Raw genomic sequence first — 19,858 nt, 5'->3', positions numbered from 1 at the left:
GTCGGACCGGAGTCGCCGTCGGAGTTCGAGTTCGAATCGCGGTGGAACCCGAGGTTGCCGTCGGAGTTGACAATCTGGTGCCGGAATGTTCCAGCGCCGTCGGCGATGCAGAGCCAGGATCCAAAAACGAAGGTTGCGCCCGCTTCGATAGTGAAGATGGGTTTGATGACGACCGTGCCATTGAGTTCACGCTGAGAAACTCGACGAGTCCCCCTACCTGGCGCGCAAGCTGTCAGTGTTTTAGACCGGCAACCCGCCTAGGGGGTACCCTAGGTGGTCTTTTATGCGGTAAGGGTTGTCGAGAATCCAGGAATCAATGGTGACGCAGGGGCGCGATTTAGACAGGTTCGGGCCGCTAGATCACGTAATACCCTACGTCCTGTGTGTTGGTTTGTATTTGATGAATTGGAATTGTTCTTGTGTGTCCGGGGCTTGGGTGTTGAGGTATGACTTGCCGAGCTAGGTACCCTTGCCCTCCTTTATATACTCCAGGTGGCAGAGTACTAGTCAGATTACAAGGAGGAGTACTAGTAGGAGTACACGGGACTAGTCCTAGTCGGACTACAGGGAATCCTAGTAGGAGTATGACTTCTTCCTTCCTTGCGGGTACTGGGGATGTATCCCCGACAGCCTCTTCATCCTCGAGGGCCACCATCCTCCTTTTGGCTCGATTGGTGAGGTGGGCGTCCTTCAGTTCCTTGGAGTGCTGATCCTCAGCCTCCTTGAGGGCCTCAAAGGCAGCAGCCTCATTGCTCTAGGCGACTGCAGCTGCGGCTTGTGCCTCGACGGCAGCTAGCTTCACCTGAAGCCTCCTCACCATAACCTCTGCGTCCTCGCCTCTACGAGTCTGCTGCTTCAGCTTAGCAGCCTACTCGTCGTAGAGCTCGTCCAAAGTGAGAAGGTAGGCAGCCATGTGCAACACGGTGGGGTCATCCTTGCGCTGTCCGCGTCCTTCCAAGGTCCTCACCCGGGCCAGCCAAACCGAGCGGTTCTTCTTGACGGGCAGGTAAAACCTCATCGGAGTGCGGCCGATGTGCCTCTCATAGATCTGGCACAGGAAACGTAGAGCCTTTCGGGCTGCCACTTGGTAAGTATCCTTGTGCCGGAAGCCGGTGGCTGTCACATTCCTTGGCTGGATGTCGGGGTAGCAGCTACTCCGCCCGATGTAGATAATCATCTCACACCGAGGGGTCCCACGTTCCTCGTACTCCCTGCTAGTGTACTCCGGATGCTCATAAATTCCAAGGCGGTCCATGCAGGCAAACAACAACCTGGGAAAACCGGACTCCTCCAGGCAGTGGCTGTTGACCCATCCTTCTTCAGCCATCTGGAAAGGAACCGGGTTGCAAATTAGTTTTGCCATAGAGCAGAGGTAGGAAGAAATTTTGTAAGTCATTTATTTTGGTCAAAAGGGCTATTCCGATCCTAAGGTCGCGTCCTACAGCCAAGGATAGCTCTGATACCATCTGAAGCATCCCCACATCAGCGGAGACTAAATGTGATGCAAATACCAGTCTTAGGAGGCTGATAGCACATTTATTCAATAGATAGTTCAGTTATCGTACAACTCCCGAGGGAGTGGGTGTGAAAGCCACGCCGTGATAAGAAGCAAATAAACAACAGCGGCTAACCAAGCGACTGCCAAAAGACAGCACTCAGGACTACACGGTAGCAGAAGCATCTTGCGAAGGCCAACACCACAGGCAGCGTTGAGTGCGGACACAACCTCCTATTCAAAGTCCTCGGCGATGAAGTCCGGGTCTTCCTCTATAGCAACGAAGAAAGGGTGAGTAAAAAAGTACTCAACAAGTCCAACCCCATCCACGGAGGGAGATGCAATCAAGTATATGCACAGGATATAATAAGGATAGGCTAAGGTTCATTTGCAATATGCATAGGATATCACATGCACGGGTTTGTTTTCAAAAGAGTTTTTGGTAAAGCTTTCCCTTAGTAACCGAAACATTGAGTGGGGTTGATCCTACACATAGGATCAAAATTTTATTACTACCGGACTCCCCGTCCGCCATAGCTCACAGCACAACTAGCGGACACTTCCAAAATCCAACACACACACACCCTGAAAACCAATCATTCCCAAGTGCTAGTTATGTGACAAGCCGTAACTCGTCTAGTGCCGTGGACACGGCTACCCGGATAGGTTTTAACTCTGCAGAGGTTGTACACTTTTTCCACAAGTAGGGTACCACAACACGATCACCTTAGTGTCGGTGCGGATCCTAACAAAGCCATTACCCACCTTAGCTAAGACTGACTAGTCCACACGGAAGCACCCAAGGGGTCAACGACCTACCCACGAGGCCATAACCGGGACCTAAGTCACAAAGATCTTACTCATTTTCCATGGGTTCCCGTTGCTCACCAGCACACCTGAAGACTAACAGTTTAGCTAGTGGGATTTATGCTAAGCTGTTGCCCATACAACGGTTGAGTGGTTGCACGATGGTTGAATTAGGAAAGATGAAACATCAACTCGGTCCTTAATCACGAAAAGATGGATATCTTCCAACCTTGCTCAACCACTAAGGTATGAGCCCAACATTCTGGCATTTCACACAAGAAACACCCATCCATCTAATCTACCCATTCCTTGCCTTTGAACGCGGAAACCCATTTTTCCATTTGAAAACACTCACTCATTTATTCTCCAAATAAACTATTGTAATCATTATTGAAGTTGAGTAGCGGGTTCCTAAGCGTTTTAGCAGTAACTATCATCTAAACAGAGCAAGTCCTATTTAGAGATAAATATAGGACAACAAGGAATAATCATAACAATCAAGGGGTGGCTATCCAACCATGTCTTGCAATAAAACAATATGTATTTTTATAAAACAGGCCAATAGGTTGTGTTTGAAAAACTAGGAATAAATATGCATCAAAGGGTGAGATTGGACTTGCCGTCCTCAAATCCTTCCGGGAGTTCTGGCTCATGCTGCTGGTCCTCGGGCTCGGGCTCGCGGTCGAACTCCTCCTCGTGCTCCCCCTCGGGTACTCCGCGATCTACGGCACACACAAACGGGCACACAAATAAATAAAAGAAAATAAGATTTTACCCGTTGAGCTCCGAACAGAGAACGCGAATGGAAAATAGGTAGAATGAGTATTTTCAGGAAATTTGGATATGAATCAGTGGAAGTATACTGGAGGATGATGTGGCCAAATTTGGGATTAATTGGAGGAAGTTTGGCGCATGAAATGACGAGTTAAACGTGGATTAGGGGCTTAAAAGAGAGTTTAGGACTAAACAGTGAGAAACCAGGGACCTATCTATAAATATTTTTGGGAGTGGAAGGGTAGATCTACGAAACAACCTTTGAGAGAGGTGGAAGGGTTATTTCGCAAATAGGGGATTTCAGGGGGTTAGATCAAAATTTGGGGAATTTTCTTCTTCTCTTTTCTTGGGCCGGCGAGGGAGTTGGGAGGGAGAGGATGGCCGGTGGTGGCCGGCTGGCCAGACTTCACCGCTGGCGAGCCAAGGGCCGGAGGAGGTGGAGGAAGGGATGTGGATCCCATTTTGCCTTTTACCTTGGAGAATCGGAGATGGGAGAGGGGCGGCCGGTGATGGATTTCAAGCGGCGGCGCACGTCTATGTGGCGGCGGCGCTCGGCAAGGGCGGCGCACGGGAGGGAGGGTGGTGAGCTGGGAGGAGGTGGAGCGGTGAGAGAGGCTGGGCGTGGCCCCTTTTATAGGCCGGTGAGGGGGGGAACGGCTGGCAGTGTAGCGAGCTGGGGCTGGCAAGCTTTGGGCGGCGGCCGGTAGGGGCCGTTGTCGGGGAAGGTAGGGGCCGGCGGGCGAGTGGCGCAAGAGGGTCGGAGGTGGGGCCGGGCGGCGCCGGGCGCGCGGACGGCGTGCCGGCGGGGTCGGGCGCACCACGCCGGTCCTGCGCAGGTGGGGACCAGGGCCTGCGGGGCCGGGCACAGGAGGGTGCAACGGCCGCCGGGGCCAGGGGCCGGCGCCTGGAGTAATGGCGCGGGGGGTCAGCTTGGGGGTCCGGCCAGGAGTATGGCGCCACGAGGCCAGGCGTGCGGGGTGCCAGGGAGAAGGAGGAGGAAGAAGGAGGAAGGAAGGAAAAAGAAAAGAGATGGGGAAAAAGAGGAAAAGAAAAGGAAACCGCAGCGATTGCGGCACGCGGTCGGAGCACGCGCGATGGTCTGTTGACCAGCACGCGGCGAAAATTACGGGCGAGGATAAAATGATGGCTGTCGGCTTGGGTGCCAGGACGGCGAAATCGCTGGGAAAAGTTTAGATCTGTAGGAGCTTAGCGGTAAAAGATTTTGAAAGCGATTTTTAACGGGTGTTTTAAGTTGGTGATTTTTGCAGATGTTACAGAATCTTTGTAAAGGCCTCGTAGCGTCCCTATGCAATCACCCCTCGGAAATGTGGTATTGTGCCAGATCAGCACAGCATGGTTGGGTCCAATGTTCTTTTGAATTTTTACACGACTTGTGGGTAAAGATGTGCAACCTCTATAGAGTGTAAAACTGATATATTAGCCGTGCTGATGATTAAGAGTGGTCTGGACCCTCACATGAATCATTAAACTTGAAGATGGATTTAAATCATTATTCTGGTTATTTCTTGTGGCCTTGCCGAGTACTAACCATAAGTCTACTAAGCCTTGCTTACTGCTACTCAGAAGATGAAAGCGTGTAAAGTTGTTGTACAGATGATGCTGAGTTTTAGGCGTACGCAGCCCCAGTCGTTTGCCTGTGAAGTTTGAAGCCTCTGTTTCTAGGGTTTAAGCTGTGTATCTCTGATAGTCTTGTAAGTCTTTATTTTCCTTTACGTGATACTGTTGCTGTTATTCACTAATTATGTCACTATATGTATGAAACTAGATCCTAGCATACATATAGGTAGCACTTGGTTTTATTTCAAAACCGGGTGTAATAGAAGTGGTATCAGAGCTGTATCGACTGTAGGACGTAAGCCTAGATAGCAATGTTCGCTTCCTAAGGTCTGTTTTACTATAAAAATAATTCCTACTTTATCGTTGACCTCTCTGATGACTATTCTCACTCCTTATACATTTTATCTACACCTTGATTGCTTATTTCTAATCAACCTTGGCTCTCTGTCCTTTACCCCCACCTTATTTTGCTATTGTCAAAACCTCAATCCTTGCTTCTGCTCTCCTTGACAATTTGATCTTGAATATCCATCTCCTTTGATGAATGATCATACCTATCTCATGCATATCACCTCCTTTGATTTGTTAGTGATAATACTTACCCCTAACTCCTTGATATTTTTTTTCCTACTTATCCTTGTAAACCTATCTTCTCCTTGACATTGTTTCTACTTTGTCATTTTGCTCCAATTGACGTCTTCCTTGCTCTTAAACTAATGCTACTTTGGAATCTTTCCTTGGCTTTTGATTCTAAAGTGTCATTTTGGATTGAAAAATATTTAGATGATCCGTGCCACCTATCATAAAGCGTGTTCAAGTCATCTAAAGAATGGAGCTACCAGTTCACCACCAAAAGTCAAGCCTCAGCGACCGAAGAAGCAACCCCATGCTTAGGAGTACCCCTTGCAGCCTTAATAACAATGATTAGCATCGTTCCTTAACTGTGTGTTGACTGGTGAAGTTCTGTGCTTGCATGATGATGCTTGTCTTTATGACATTGTCTGATTTGTTTATTTGTAATGATTGTTGGTGTATTGCGAGTCTTATACCTGCAATGACATCAGTTTCCTAGCTAGGTTCTCCTATTGTACCTCCCCTATCCTTGTCATTTCCCCTTTCTCCCTCTCCACCCTAATGGAGGACATCAAAATGGAAGTAGAAGGCAACACCAATATGAACAATAGAAACCTACAAACATCTGTAGTTGTCAACACATGAAAGAAGCTTCAGCCACAAATGCTCTATTTTCTTTGTTACCCCTGTGCTGTTCTCCTCCCTACCCCAATTTAATAGCAACCATGACAATCAAGAAAAGATGGCGAGTCCTAATGGAAATCATGAACATAGAGTCACTGAAGGTGACCTCAACATTCCACCCGTAGCCTCATCATTTGAGCACAAGATGTTAGAGTATATTGCAGCACAAACTGAGACTCTATAAGCAATGGCTCAAACGATGGTCAATATCCATCAGTATAATATAGAGCAAGCCCCACTCCTTAGGAACCACAATCCTATAACCAGTGATAACCATCCAGTCTTGTTTGCTCCGTTGTCGCCACCATTTGATAAAGAGAAGCTATTAGCCATAAAGGCTCAAGTCTTGCAAGGAAGGATGCAGACTAACACATCATCCCCTCATAACATGGAGATGACCAAGGCTGGAATTCCCCCTAGACTAGTGAAGAGGCAAGTTGCTGAAGCATGGAATCGTTAAAGGAACTAGAGAAGCCATGGAGCACCAGAGCTGGAAATGGAGAGACAATGTGAGGATCTTAGGATTCTAGGAACATGCCAACGTTGTGAACATCATGGTCTTCCATGTATCCAGGAAGAAGCTAGCCAAATGACAGCTGAAGCCAGACAACATTATCATTTAGACATTAATAAGAAGAGGAAGTTGTATGCCCAAGGGACAGTCCTAGAGGGAGTTACTCAAGATGAGGATAGTACTCAGACTATGAACCTTGAGGGTTGGAGTATCTCTTTTAAAGAATTTTAGCCCTAGAGGAGTAGGCAAGCTAAGAAGCCAACTAGCGAACCAAGTCAAGAGAAGATGGAGTTACCACAACCATTGGCAGATAACAGTAGTCAGCACAGTTCCCACCAACCACAGCCTAAAGTTGTTCACCATCCGCATGGCAACTCCATCAATAAGAATCCTGATGCACAAGCTATTCCACCGAGAGTTACTATGGAGCAGAAAGGAAGCCAAGATAGATGTATTAAAAGACTGTGCTTCACATGCGGTGAAGAAGGCCATTATGCCAATAAATGTCCAATAAAGCGTAAGTTGACCAGGTCCGCTAGAGCCAAATTATATTACCTCAAGTGTGGAGAAGACGGCCATCTTGTTAGTTGGTGTGCAAAAGAGGAGGATGATCAACCCCAGGACCAAGGACCCAATAGCCCTGCACTCAGCCCGACAACATCAGTTGGCCACTTTGTCAGGATGGATGATCAGGACACCTTAGTCAGGAAAGAATACCATCAATTTCCAATGCCCAATTCTCATATCACATCCAGTTACCAAGGCACCAAAGAAAAAAAAACATGTTTCTACTGCAAAGAAGAGGGACATCTCATCAGTCAATGCCCCAAGAGGCATTTGGACCAATAGATAAGAAGGCTCATAGTCAGAATGGGCAAGATAATGCAGCTAATGCCTGAGGATGTTTCGGAACATCTAGAATTGTATGGTTGGTTTATATTTTTCACTATACTGGAAGATTTTGGGAACTATGATACTAGTGGTCTGAAGTCTTGAAGGATGATTCGAGACAGTCAAGCCAGAGAGAAGACATCAAGCTCTATTCAAATCACTTTATCAAGATATGAATGAAGATTCTTCAAAGATGGGCTAACGAACGTGAAAAAAATGGATAGTTAAAAGTTGAATTAGACTAAATATCCATGAAGTGTTTTTTTATGAGAGTTGTGAAGAATAAAGAAGCATGGTTGAGGAGGTTATGTAAGAATGAACGATTTGGAAGAAAGCTAATAAGTGTTGGATGCTACCCACCTAAACCCTTGTCTCTTGCTAGCCTTTGTGAATCTCGGGACGAGATTCCTATTAAGGGGGGTAGTATTGTCACATCCTGAATTTTTTTAATTTCAGGATGTGATTAAAAGGAATATTTAAACAATAATTTTCTCATAATTTAAATTTTTTTTCTCAACATTTATTTTTCCTCACAGGAAATTTAGTATAGGAAAAATAATTGTTTATTTTTAGAATTAAATAATCTTGTTCTGTGTCTATGCATTCATACCGATGTAGCTTGGTGTTTCATGAGTGCAAAAGTTTCAAAAATACGTTTAGATGTTGTCCAGACCCTTCTGAGAATTTTTCAACTTTTTCTGTAATTTATTCTCCTTTTCCTAGAGATAAATATATTTTTTGGAAGACTCTAAAATGCTTTTCATGAGCTCCAAATATTTTATTTGGACTCCTCGTGTCCCAATCAATATCTAGGAATTTTCCTGGAATATTTGGGATATTCAGAATATTTTTCGTGGTTTAAATGAATTAATAGCTTATATTGATTTTTCTTTGCGCGGGAAATGATTTCTGAAAGAAAAGGAAAACCTTATCCAATCCTTTTGGGCCTAGCCCACACTCGCAAGCCTGACCCTTGGCATACTGACGGCCCAGCAGGCCGCTGGCCTCTCCTTTCTTTCGCCGGTCCGCCCCACCTCCTCTCCCTCTCTCTCCCTCACTGCAAGGTGAGCCCCACCCTCCAGCGCCATCTCCTACCTCCGGCCGACGCCAGCACTGCCGCACCGCTCCGCCCTGTGCGCCGCTGCCAGCCGCTGTCGCCACCCGCGCCTCGCGTCCTACGCGCGCTGCCGCTCCGCGTCCCTGGTCGCACCGCTCGCGCTCCTGCGCGCCACCTCCGCTCGCCTGCACCGCGCCGCCGTCGACGGCTGCCGCCAATCACCGGCCGGCAAAAGCCGCCCCGGCGAGAGGGAGGAACAGGTCCCTGGCTGCTTTGCGATGAAGCCCCTGAAGATCTCTGTAATTGCTTCAAAAATCTTTGTGTCTTGGCAAATCTTTAGATAACCCCCAGGGGTCGGCGCGGGGCACCTCCCTGGAGCCGGCGCGGAGCGCCCCCCGGAGGTCTTCGGAGCCCGCCCCCGCCGTCGCCCAGGAGCCGGCGCGGGACGTCCCCCCGGAGTCAACGCGGAGCGCTCCCTGGAGGTCCATGGAGCCCGCCCCTACCGTCGCGCCTGAGACTCGAGGGCAGCGGAGCGGCGATAAAAGGCCACTTCCGGATGCCCCAGGGTCGACGTCCGGCTCCAAGGCAAAGCGCGCACGCCGTCCTTGCTCCGGAGGAACATAAGTTGGACTTCCTCGTGAGCCTCGCTCTTCCCCCCCCCCCTTGTGTTCGTTTCCGCTAACATTTATTTGTTGTTTGGCAGCACCGCCCCCCGCGGTCTTGTCCTACAGCTAGCGCCCAAGAAGGCGCTGCGGGCGGCGCTTGCCTCTGTAGGGCGGACCGCGGTCCCACCCGCGACGAGCGGCGGGGTTCCTGGTGAGGTCGCGGATCCCGCCGCGGAAGCGGACCCCATGACGGCGACCGGCGGAGTGGCAACAGCATTGGGCGCGGGAGGGGGCGCGGATCCCGTTCTGCCTTCTGCTTCCCCGGTCGACCCTACGGTGCAGAGCATCGTTCCCCAGGGTGTTGGAGGTATGCCCTAGAGGCAATCATAGAGATGATGATATTCCATTTGTATCCATGATTTGTATACTGTGTTCATTGAATATCCATTAAAGGCTACTTGAATTGATTTGCAATTATGTGAATTGTATGTGAAACTCTTTACTTGTATGGTTATTCTAAAGTTGTCCCTAGTCGGAGTTCATGTGAGGACACACATGAATATTAGACTAGCACATGTATTAGTTGATGACTATGTTTCACAAGTCATGGACATGGAGATGTTGAACTAATAATGTGGACACATGTGGAGACATGTGTTAGGACTGACCCAACACGAGAAGTAGTTCTCCCTTTAAACAACATATACGCTTTGTCCTTAGACCTGAGATTGTCGCATGTATTCGAGATGTGGATTGACCTACTTAGGGGCTATCAAACGCTACGCCGTAACAGGGTAGTTATAAAGGTAGCTTTCGGGTTTGTCAAGAAGCATGCTATGAGACATGGTCAATCAAGATGGAATTTGCCCCTCTCTGATTGAGAGTGATATCTCTGGGCCCCTCGAGTGATCGGATCAGAAAATGCATGGCCATGCTACGTACGGTTAAGAGTTAACCTACAAAGGGATTCCGAATCATAGGATCGAGAAAGAGCGGTCGGCTGGAAGCTAGACCAAATATCGTGAGGCAAAGGGAATAGCATGTATATTATGTTGTGATGGTTCGTCTGATATGATCTTCATATGCGTATAGGAGTTGGCACGTCTTGCTAGAGGCCGCTACCGACTATTGGGCCGAGTAGGAGTACTCGGGCCATGTCTATACGTATCCGAACCCATAGGGTCACACACTTAAGGGGCTGGAAGCCCAATTCGGATCTGATCCGAGTTGGATTAGGTTTAGGAGTACTAATGGGCCTCGGATCTAGAGGCCCATCAGGAACCCCTATAAATAGAGGGGTGGGGGCGCCCTAGGGTTTCATACCTTTTGGCTGAACACACTTGCCGCGCCTCCCACGCCCTCGCCTGTTGCAACTCGCGGATCTAGGAATCCGGCTTGCGACGCTTCCTCCCTGCACGTGTGGATACCTTGGAGGTGTTGCGCCTGCAGCACTTGGACAAGCCACCGACGAGCCGCCGACGAGCCGACGACGAGCCACGGGAGCCACGGTACCGGAGGCGATCTTGCTGTGCACGTAGACGAGCTGCTGAGGAGCTGCTGGACGTGATCGACTACGTACGACTACGTTGATCGACTACGTACGACTACGTGATCGTCTTCACTGCATCGACGCAAATCTACATCTTCCGCACCAGTAGTGCGTCGAGTGGTAATCCCGTGATCCTTATACGGCAGTTCTTCCTGGTTATACGCGGTAGAAAATTTTGATTTGCGCTAGTGTAGCCTACCTCGTATCCCAACACAGGGTCCTCAGGCCGGGGAGGTGATCGACTTCGACGCCGATATCCGTTAAGCATATAGCCACGATCCATATTGCGTTGCACTACCCTGTACGCATATAGCCACGACGTATTGCGTGGCGATATGAATGAAGCATATAGCAACGTCACGTACGTCGTTGTGATACACTCTAAGTCTATAATGATGAAATATCTTCCATTGCGATATCCATTGAGCATATAACAATGACCCAAATTTCGTTGGGATACCCTTTAAGCATGTCGCAACGCCATATTTCGTTGGGATATGGTTGACGCATATAGCAACGACTAGTACTTCGTTGAGATATCCTATTAGCATATTGCAACAGCATAAGTCTCGTATTGCAACAATATTCTTGCATTGTATTAACGCTTGTTTGCAACAGTGCAATATCGTTGCAATAGCCACTATAGTAACGACACCTACCATTGCAATTACCAAAATTGCAACGACAATGGCCGTTGTAATTTCCACTAATTGCTACAACACACGTCATTGCAACAACTCACCCTTATGCCCACACCTTCCTGTGTTATTGTAATACCATATTACAACGCAAGTTTAAGCAACGACATCATTTTTAAGGCAACAACACAAAATCGTCGTAATAGCTCGCTATTGCAACGAAACAACCCGTATTGCAACGATTTCGTGCCGTGGCACTAGTGACAAAACCTTGTAGTGGCAATTTATGAACCTAAGTGTAGTGGATCTTGGAGTCACTATGGACCTCACTAACGTAGTACACCGGTCGTTGCACCATGTGTGCATGGCCGGGCTCTTGGTGTTCCACAACTAGCACGGTGCTGACAACGTGTGTCGTTGTAGAGATGTAGAGGTAAAGCGTTTCTTGGTCAATTGGGGCCGTCATGACGGGGGGAGTGGTAAGGAAAGCTTTAAGCTCTTCGAGTGCCTTGCTGGCCTCGTTGTCCTACTTGAACTTGTCCGCCTTTCTGAGCAGCTTGAAGAAGGGCAGACCCTTTTCTCCAAGTTTGTTGATGAAGCGGCTAACACTACTAGATTTTTGGTCTAATGCAACGGCGGAAAAACGTTGCAATATGCCCAAAATCGATGCAATATCTAGCAATTGCAATGGCGACTCGTTGGTTGGCAGGCGTGGCAAGTACTGGCGTGGCAATAGCTCTTTGCAACTTTTTTTGTGGGCCGTTGCAACTTATGGTAATTGCCACACACATTTTCGTTGCATTATAGAGTATGGCAACGGAGGATTTTGATGCATTAGCATGTATTGCAACGCAAGCAGTCATTGCTATAGTACGTAGTTGCAATGTACAAACTCTGTGGTAATACGGTATTTCGCAACGATTTATATGGTGGCAATAGAATATATTACCACGGAAATTTGACTTTGTGACATATCCTATGGCAACTAAATTTTTTTTGTGGAAATAAACTATATTGCAACGGAAGCATTTTTGATGGCAATAATTAGTTTTGCAACAGAAACTATTACGTGGTGACTAATCCTATGGCAACACAATTGCTTTTGTGGCAATAACTTATATTGCCACGGAAACATGTTTGGCGGTGATAATTCAGTTTGCATTTATAAATGCAATATATCATTTTATTTTCAAATAGGTTAATAATGCCTAAATAAATTATCCATGACATTGCATTGGCAATCAGTCCTTTGCTTCACCAAAAAGAAACTGAGTACTTCATTCAACAATGCCTTGATAAAGAAACACAGACAAAGTGACAATATCATACAATTATTTCTAAATTTTTTCACAAACAACTAAAACCTACGCTTCATTGCCCGTTCTGGTGCCTCTCTCCATCGCAGCTTCACTTCTCCCTTGAAAAGTTACATCACAAGGTTGTTTCAGATATAAACTTGCAGCTTTCTTCACCTACAACTTTCAGATTTGAGCTTCACTTCTCCCTGAAAAAGTTACATCACCAGGTTGTTTCATATTTGAACTTGCAGCTTTCTTCACCTACAACTTTCAGATTTGACCCAGCAGACGCTCCAGGTTCGCCTCCAACTCAGTATGCTTTATCTTCATCTCATCTTGGTCCCTTGCATGTTCTGTTTCCTGCAGTTTCTTTGACATGTCATCCATTTGTGATCGAAGCTCGGCAAATAAATTCGGAATAGTCTAACGACCATATCAATGATCAGAATATGGTCACAATCAGAATAGCAAAGATTATTAAAGGGCAAGCTAATTACTGTAACAAGTAGAAAGGCAAAACAGTAAAAGCAAGATTTAATAACTACTATAGATAAAGGCTAAAGGACACAAACATACTAATCCTAGAGCTCAAATGGAAAACATGCTGAAGCATACAAGCTGATGGTTCATCGTATCAGTCATGGATGATTAAAACAGTGAGCTCAATAAAATCAATGATTATCCAATATTATTACTGCTGTATGACAGTGACCCTCCAAACATTCTAAGCTGAGCTTCCTCGATGCAATGCTACTGGTGGCCAATCAAAACAGCAACAAAGACATAAACTAGCTGCTGTTCTCCACCGAAAGAACTGCAGGAATGGTAATACAGGCAGCTACAGAGCTAGGCAATTAATGAGTCCAAGTTCCTATAAACCAATGAGCTGTAGCAGGGGAATTATAAAGCTACTGCAACACTGATCCTCACCAGATGCTGCTGCTCATCGAGTCAATCAATCTCTGAACAAACATGTACAACAGTTTAGACAACAACTGTTGATTTGATTTGCCATGTCAAACACAGACAACTAAAAAGACAGTTTGTACAGTGAGCCGTCTATTTAGCTATCTGCGAACTATTTAATTGATTCTTAAAAACGGTGATCAAATGTACACTTGATCTTTGTAGCCATTTCGGTGCTTAATTGAGAGAATGCATGATAGCAGTTTCCGCATTCATTCACACAAGATAGCAGTTCACAAAAATAAAGAGTTCAACTAACACGAGATAGCAGTTCACAAAAATCTTTCACCATGAGAAGACTGACCGACAGATAATTATGTAGCATTCAAAGACTTACCAAGCTAACAGAAATCATATTACCAAGCTAACGGAAATCATATTGCCTCAGTTGTAATCTGAAAATAATTTCTTCTTCAAACACTTCATTGTATTTGCATGCTCCAACTTACTTCATCGGACATCAATGCTACGTCAATTGCGAGAAGGCGGTTATAGGACTTTTATCCCTGCAAAAATTTACATGCATAAGGAAACTTTCAATTGCTTGAATTCTTGACACTGAATGACTGAATAATAAATAAATTAACACAAGTTGCAGAAACAACAAGATTTACACAAGCATGTTTATCCATGTGTTAGCACAAAAATGCAGTTGATGCCGTCAGCTCAGATAAAATTAGATGTAATAGTTCTAACAACTAAAAAAATCTGACAGTGGTAGAGCAGAGATCTCCAGCCTCCAGGTGTTGCAATTTCTAACATACAGGCCTCAATTGCAATTTCACCACCTGTACATGTTCAGTAGTACTGACCCCCACTGAAACCGATCATCAGGAGTCAAGCTGCCCTGCCACCAACTTTCTTTACCCATGAATTAGACATCACCCCTGATACAATCAAATCATGCAGTCCAATAGTCCATACACCATACACATGACTACTTCCAAACAACAAATTCCTTGAAAATGCAATCCATTATTCTCTCTCTTTTCCTATCTTCTTTTTTTCAATTAAACTGTTGCAGATAAGAATATTCAGACATTCAGTCGTATAACCTTTTAAAATGGCACAGCCAACCTAAGCAGCAGGCAGGTCTTATTAACAGGAATATCACCACTTTGCTAACGTTCTGAAGATTAACTTGACATCAGAAGTTCCAGATGTCAACTACCCATTCAAATTCTCATAGGCTGTTATTTTAAAGATTCATTAGAAGGCATAAGGCTGTTATTTAGCATTTTGTACCTAGCAGAAGATGCATAAAAAACAGAACAAATAAGACATGCCCCATGGTCTCCTCTTTCTGACAGAGGTAGAGCAGAGAAGGATCTAACACTAAACAGCAAGAAGAATCTAACAAATCTACTGAGCAACTATCACTGCATCCAACAGGTAATATACTTGATAATTTTTTTTCAACCATGACCTAACAGACATAGCTAAGGACAATGAAGAAACGATTCAAGATAGCAGGCAAAACGAACTGAAGGACATATGGTTCTTTAGATGAAGATGATAGCAGGCAAAACGAACTTGAGGAGATCCCGCGCCACCACCGCTGCTTCTCCGCTTGCCAATCATGGAAACGCACTCAGCCGGTCGCCAGCGCCACGATGGTGGCGGATCAAGGTGAGGGCGATGGGCTTGGGCGACGGATCGAGGCGAATCAATCAGTTGGGTACTAGAGGAAAATGATTAGGGTTAGATTAGAGTTACCATCACATAGCGGCCGCGCGGATCCAGATGCCATAGCCCGCCGCCGCAGTGATGGTATGATCCACCGCCGTTCACACTGTGGAGAAGATAGAGGAGACGGTCGGTTAAGGAGAAAAAGAGATAAGGTTGTTTGGCGGGGCATTTTCAATTTCGGTGGGGAGTTTGGTCACCAAAAATTTTAGCCATATAGCGAAACATGCTCTATTTCTCAAAATGGTATAAATTATTTGAAGATTATTTAAAAATTTATAATAATTTTGAAAATTGGACATACATAGGTAAAGACATGTTGTACATTCAAAATAAATTATAGGAGCAAAATAATTCATATTTTGTGTGAAATGGAAAAGGCAAATCAAGGTTATAATATTTTTATTGAGTTTGAATGAATTCCAAAATTATGTTACTGCAAAAAAGTTGAAGTTATGCGTTGTACATAGACAAAACATATGAAATTCAGCTATTAATTAGCTTAAACCTTAGTAATACATAGAGTGGTTATGAGGATGTGCTCTCAAATGAACACTATATCAAGCATATGGTTACCTCGTTCTCAATTAAACTAGATAAAATTAATTAATAGTCACATTGAATCTTGCTAGAGAGAAGATTGTTGACTATAAACACGTGATCTCAATAAGCAGCAAATGGAGGAAGTTACGGCACTTTAATTTCTTGATGAAACTTTTTTCGTGTATGTAACAAGGATATATATTGGTCGGCAACAAAATTTAATACTTTTCTAGAAAAGATTTGTGTGTTTTTTAAAATAAAAACAATTAAGTAACTATGAAACTCCAATTGCAAAGTACACAAACATTTGATTTTTTTCCTTCCAAACTCAAACACAGTTTTGATATGTATGCCAATACTCATCTATGACCTTTTTAGTAAATTAAATATTATTATAATAGCACATGTAGTTCAAATTTTGAGTAATTATAACAAATAGGCTTAAATATATTTAAATTCTAAAAAGTATATTTTTGCTTAAAAAATCAATTAATTTTTTTACATAAATGAATCATATGGAAACAACAATATATTAAATTCTCATACCAAATAGACAAGGTTAACTAACAGTCATATCGAATCTTGCTAGAAAGAAGAAGGTTGACTATAAACATGTGATTTCACGGTGATTTTTTAATGAAACTTTTTTCATGGATGCAATAAGGATTTATTTTTGTCTTTGACCAAATTTTATAATTTTCTAACATTTCGTGCATTATTAAAAATAAAAATTTAAGAACTAAAAGTCACTGCAACTAAAGCATAGACATAATTGCGAAAGGGCCTCTAGCCTAGAGGTTAGAGCACCTAAGTAGCACCCAGTAGGCCCGGATTTGACTCCCCGTGGGAGCGAATTAAACGGATCTGAAATAAAAAATGATAAAAAAAGAATAGGTAGAGGCTTCCCAAATGATAAAAAGAATAGGTAGAGGCTACCCATGCATCAAAGTTGTTTATGGGTTCGAAACCCCATCCATACTAACTATTTTTATTTTATAATTATTAAGAGCCACGGTCCAAATCAGAGAGAGGAGGAGCAAGAGCTCGGCTCAGAATAGAAGGCTGCGCAGGGCCGAAACTGAACTGTAAATTTATTAGGAGCCATGGGCCAAACCAGAGAAAGGAGGAGCACGGGCTGGACCCAGGATATGACCCAAGCCAGAGTAAGGACACACACAGCCTCGGTCCAGAATAAAATGGTGCGCAGGCCCACTTCATAAGCAACAAGCGGGCCGCGACCTTATTCGAGGCTTACAAAGAAATACAAATAATATTTTAGTTCTGAATCAAATTAAACTACATCATTAGTGCAATGGCTTGGGTACGGTTTTCAAAGGTGCAGGTCAGAGCTGGATTCTAGACACATCACTAATTTTTTGTTTCCTATTTTTTTAAAATATACTAATAACATTTTAGTTCCGTACTTTTTAGGCCTTCAGGTCATCAGGTCATCGTTCGACTCCAGGTGCATCATCTTTTTTTCTCCTTTTTTAATTCAGTATTTAATATATGGTTTACGGTTTTAGTTTCGTACTTTTTAAGCCTACAGGTCATCGTTCGACTCTAGGCGCATCATCTTTTTTCTCCTTTTTTAATTCAGTATTTAATATATGGTTTACGGTTTTAGTTCCATACTTTTTAAGCCTACATGTCATTGTTCGACTCTAGGCACATCATCTTTTTTCTCTTTTTTAATTCAGTATTCAATATATGGTTTGAGACGACTTCAATAGCATGTTAAAAAATATCTTTATATGCTAATAACACTATAATGGTTGCGACAAAATCAATCTTTTGCAATGAAATTGCATAATGGTGGCAATAACACGTACCTATTGCAACGAATTTTCATAGAATTTATTTCTATAACTAACATAGAATTTATTTCTTTTACTTCGGCTCCTATCCATCACCCAACTATTGCGTAGCATGGTGGTGAGGTGCTCGAGTCCCAACTCTGGAGACCCTGGTTCGATTCCCTCATTGCGCATCTTTTAATTTTTCCGAAATGAAGCTCGCAACCATTTTTCAACTCGTGGCGATAACACCAATCTATTGCAACAAATTTCTTGTTGTTGCCATGGACTATGTGGCAACGTAACAAATTCATTGCAATATTGCTTCCTACATGCAACATTACGTATTTCGTGGCAATAACCCTTACATATTGCAACGCAAAAAAATCTTTATAACAACGTAAAAAAACCGTGGCAATTTGTTCAGCAACTCGCAACCATTTTCGACTCATTGCGACAACACCGACCTATTGCAACAGATTTTCCGTTGTAACCTTGGGCTATGTGGCAACATGACAAATTCGTTGCAAAAATGTTAAAGCCTTGCAACATTGCGTATTTCGTGGTAATAACCTGTCGATATTGCAATGAAAACAATTAATTATTGCAACGAAAAACACAGGTGGCAATATCGCCTACCTATTGCATCAAATTTTCAAATGGTGGCAATAACGCCTACCGGTTGCAACAAAAACTCAAAATCGTTGCAATAACCCCTACCTGTTGCAACAAAATTTGAGTTGATGGGATGATGGCCGTGGCAATAGCTCTAAAATCTAGTAGTGTAAGAACCGCCATCATGTCAATGAGCTTCATGACGTCTTTTTTGTTGGAAGGTTTCACCATGTTTCTGATTGCACCGATCTTGATGGGATTGGCTTCGATGCCACGCTGGCTGACCATGAAGCCCAGGAGCTTTCCGGACATGACACCGAAGACACATTTGCCCGAATTGAGTTTTCAGCGATACGTCCGGAGGCTGTTGAAGGTTTCTACGAGGTCGGCTATGAAGCTCTCCTCATCTTTGGTCTTGGCAACCACATCATCTACATAGGCCTCGACGTTCTTGTGTAGCTGCGTCGTGAGGAAACCCTAGAGTTTTTCAACCACGAGGTCATGGTGTTGTAGCAGTAGATGCCGAAGGGTGTTATGAACGTCGTCTGGTCCTGGTTGGTAGGATTAAGGGCGATTTGGTGATAGCTCGAGTAGCAGTCGAGTAAGTAGAGTAGGATACTCCCAGCTATAGAGTCTATGACTTGGTCGATGCGTGGAAGAGGGAAGTAGTCCTTAGGGCAGTACTTGTTCAGGTCGGTGTAATCGATACAATACACATTCTCCATTCACCGGTTTTATTTTTTACAAGGACTGATTTGCTAACCAGTCGGGGTGCTTACATTCATGGATGAATTCAACTGCTAAGAGCTCATTTAATTCTACCCTAATGGCCTCCTTGCGATCTTGGGCAAAGTGGCTAAGTTTCTGCTTTACCTGCCATGCAGTCTTGCTCATGTCCAAGGAGTGCTCAGCCAACTCTAGCGGGACACCGAGCATATCAGATGGCTTCCACGTGAATATGTCTGAGTTTTTCCCAGAGGAAACTGGTGAGCGTGAGTTCCTATTTCTCAAAGAGGTCGGACCCTATGAGGGCCGTCTTGGTCGGGCCTTCTAGGGAAAGGAAAATCTTCTTGACCTTGGGGTCCGGCTGCAATGCTGTGGGTGTTGGCTCCATCTCTGGGATCGTGAGATGGTCCTTGTCCACCTTCTGGGCCTTGGCAACCATGGCGGTGGCCTTGGCCAAGTACTCCAGGGCTCCAGCAAGCTGCACCGCCTAAATGTCGCACTTGTATGAAGTCTCGACATCACCGTAGACGGACAGGACACCGTTTGGAGCCAGCATCTTGAGCAAGAGGTAGGTGTGATGTGGGTTCGCCATAAACCTCGCCAGCATGGGCCTGCCAAGGTGGTAGGAAGTCTTGAAATTGGCAACCTCAAATGTGAGGTACTCTGTGTGGTAGTTGACTTGCGTGCCAAAGGTGACCGACAAAACAACTTGGCCAATCGGATAGGATCCTTTGCCAGGGACGATGTTGTAGAAGGGTTCTTCACAGGGTTGGAGCCGCTCGAAGTTGAAGTCCATGTGCTTCAAGTCTCGATGAAGATGATGTTGAGGCCGCTGCTACCGTCGATCAACACCTTGAGGAGTAAGGCATGGTCTATGGTCGGGCAGACCACCAGCGGATAGCACCCGAGATCTAGAATGTGTACCCAATGATCTTCCCTAGAGAAGGTTATGGGCTACTCTAACCAACACAGATACTAGACTGGTCGTAAGGCAACAAAGTGCACCTCTCGCTGGTGCACCTTCTGCTTCCGCTTGCTGCAGAAAGAGTTGGGGCCACCCATG

The 19,858-nt window shown here is 44.8% G+C and overlaps 1 protein-coding gene across 1 annotated transcript; it reads right to left on the bottom strand.

Annotated features, from left to right (window-relative positions):
* Nucleotides 1–19,282: 19,282 nt before the first annotated feature.
* Nucleotides 19,283–19,591, bottom strand: LOC105914943. The gene has a single exon (XM_012848170.1). The coding sequence runs from the start codon at nucleotides 19,589–19,591 to the stop codon at nucleotides 19,283–19,285; it is 309 nt and encodes a 102-aa protein (XP_012703624.1).
* Nucleotides 19,592–19,858: the final 267 nt, after the last annotated feature.

The sequence above is a fragment of the Setaria italica genome, chromosome VIII (assembly GCF_000263155.2).
Source record: "Setaria italica strain Yugu1 chromosome VIII, Setaria_italica_v2.0, whole genome shotgun sequence".
NCBI classification, from domain to species: domain Eukaryota; kingdom Viridiplantae; phylum Streptophyta; class Magnoliopsida; order Poales; family Poaceae; genus Setaria; species Setaria italica.
Note: the sequence above shows the minus strand (reverse complement) of the source record. Positions and strands in the feature narration are given on the sequence as shown.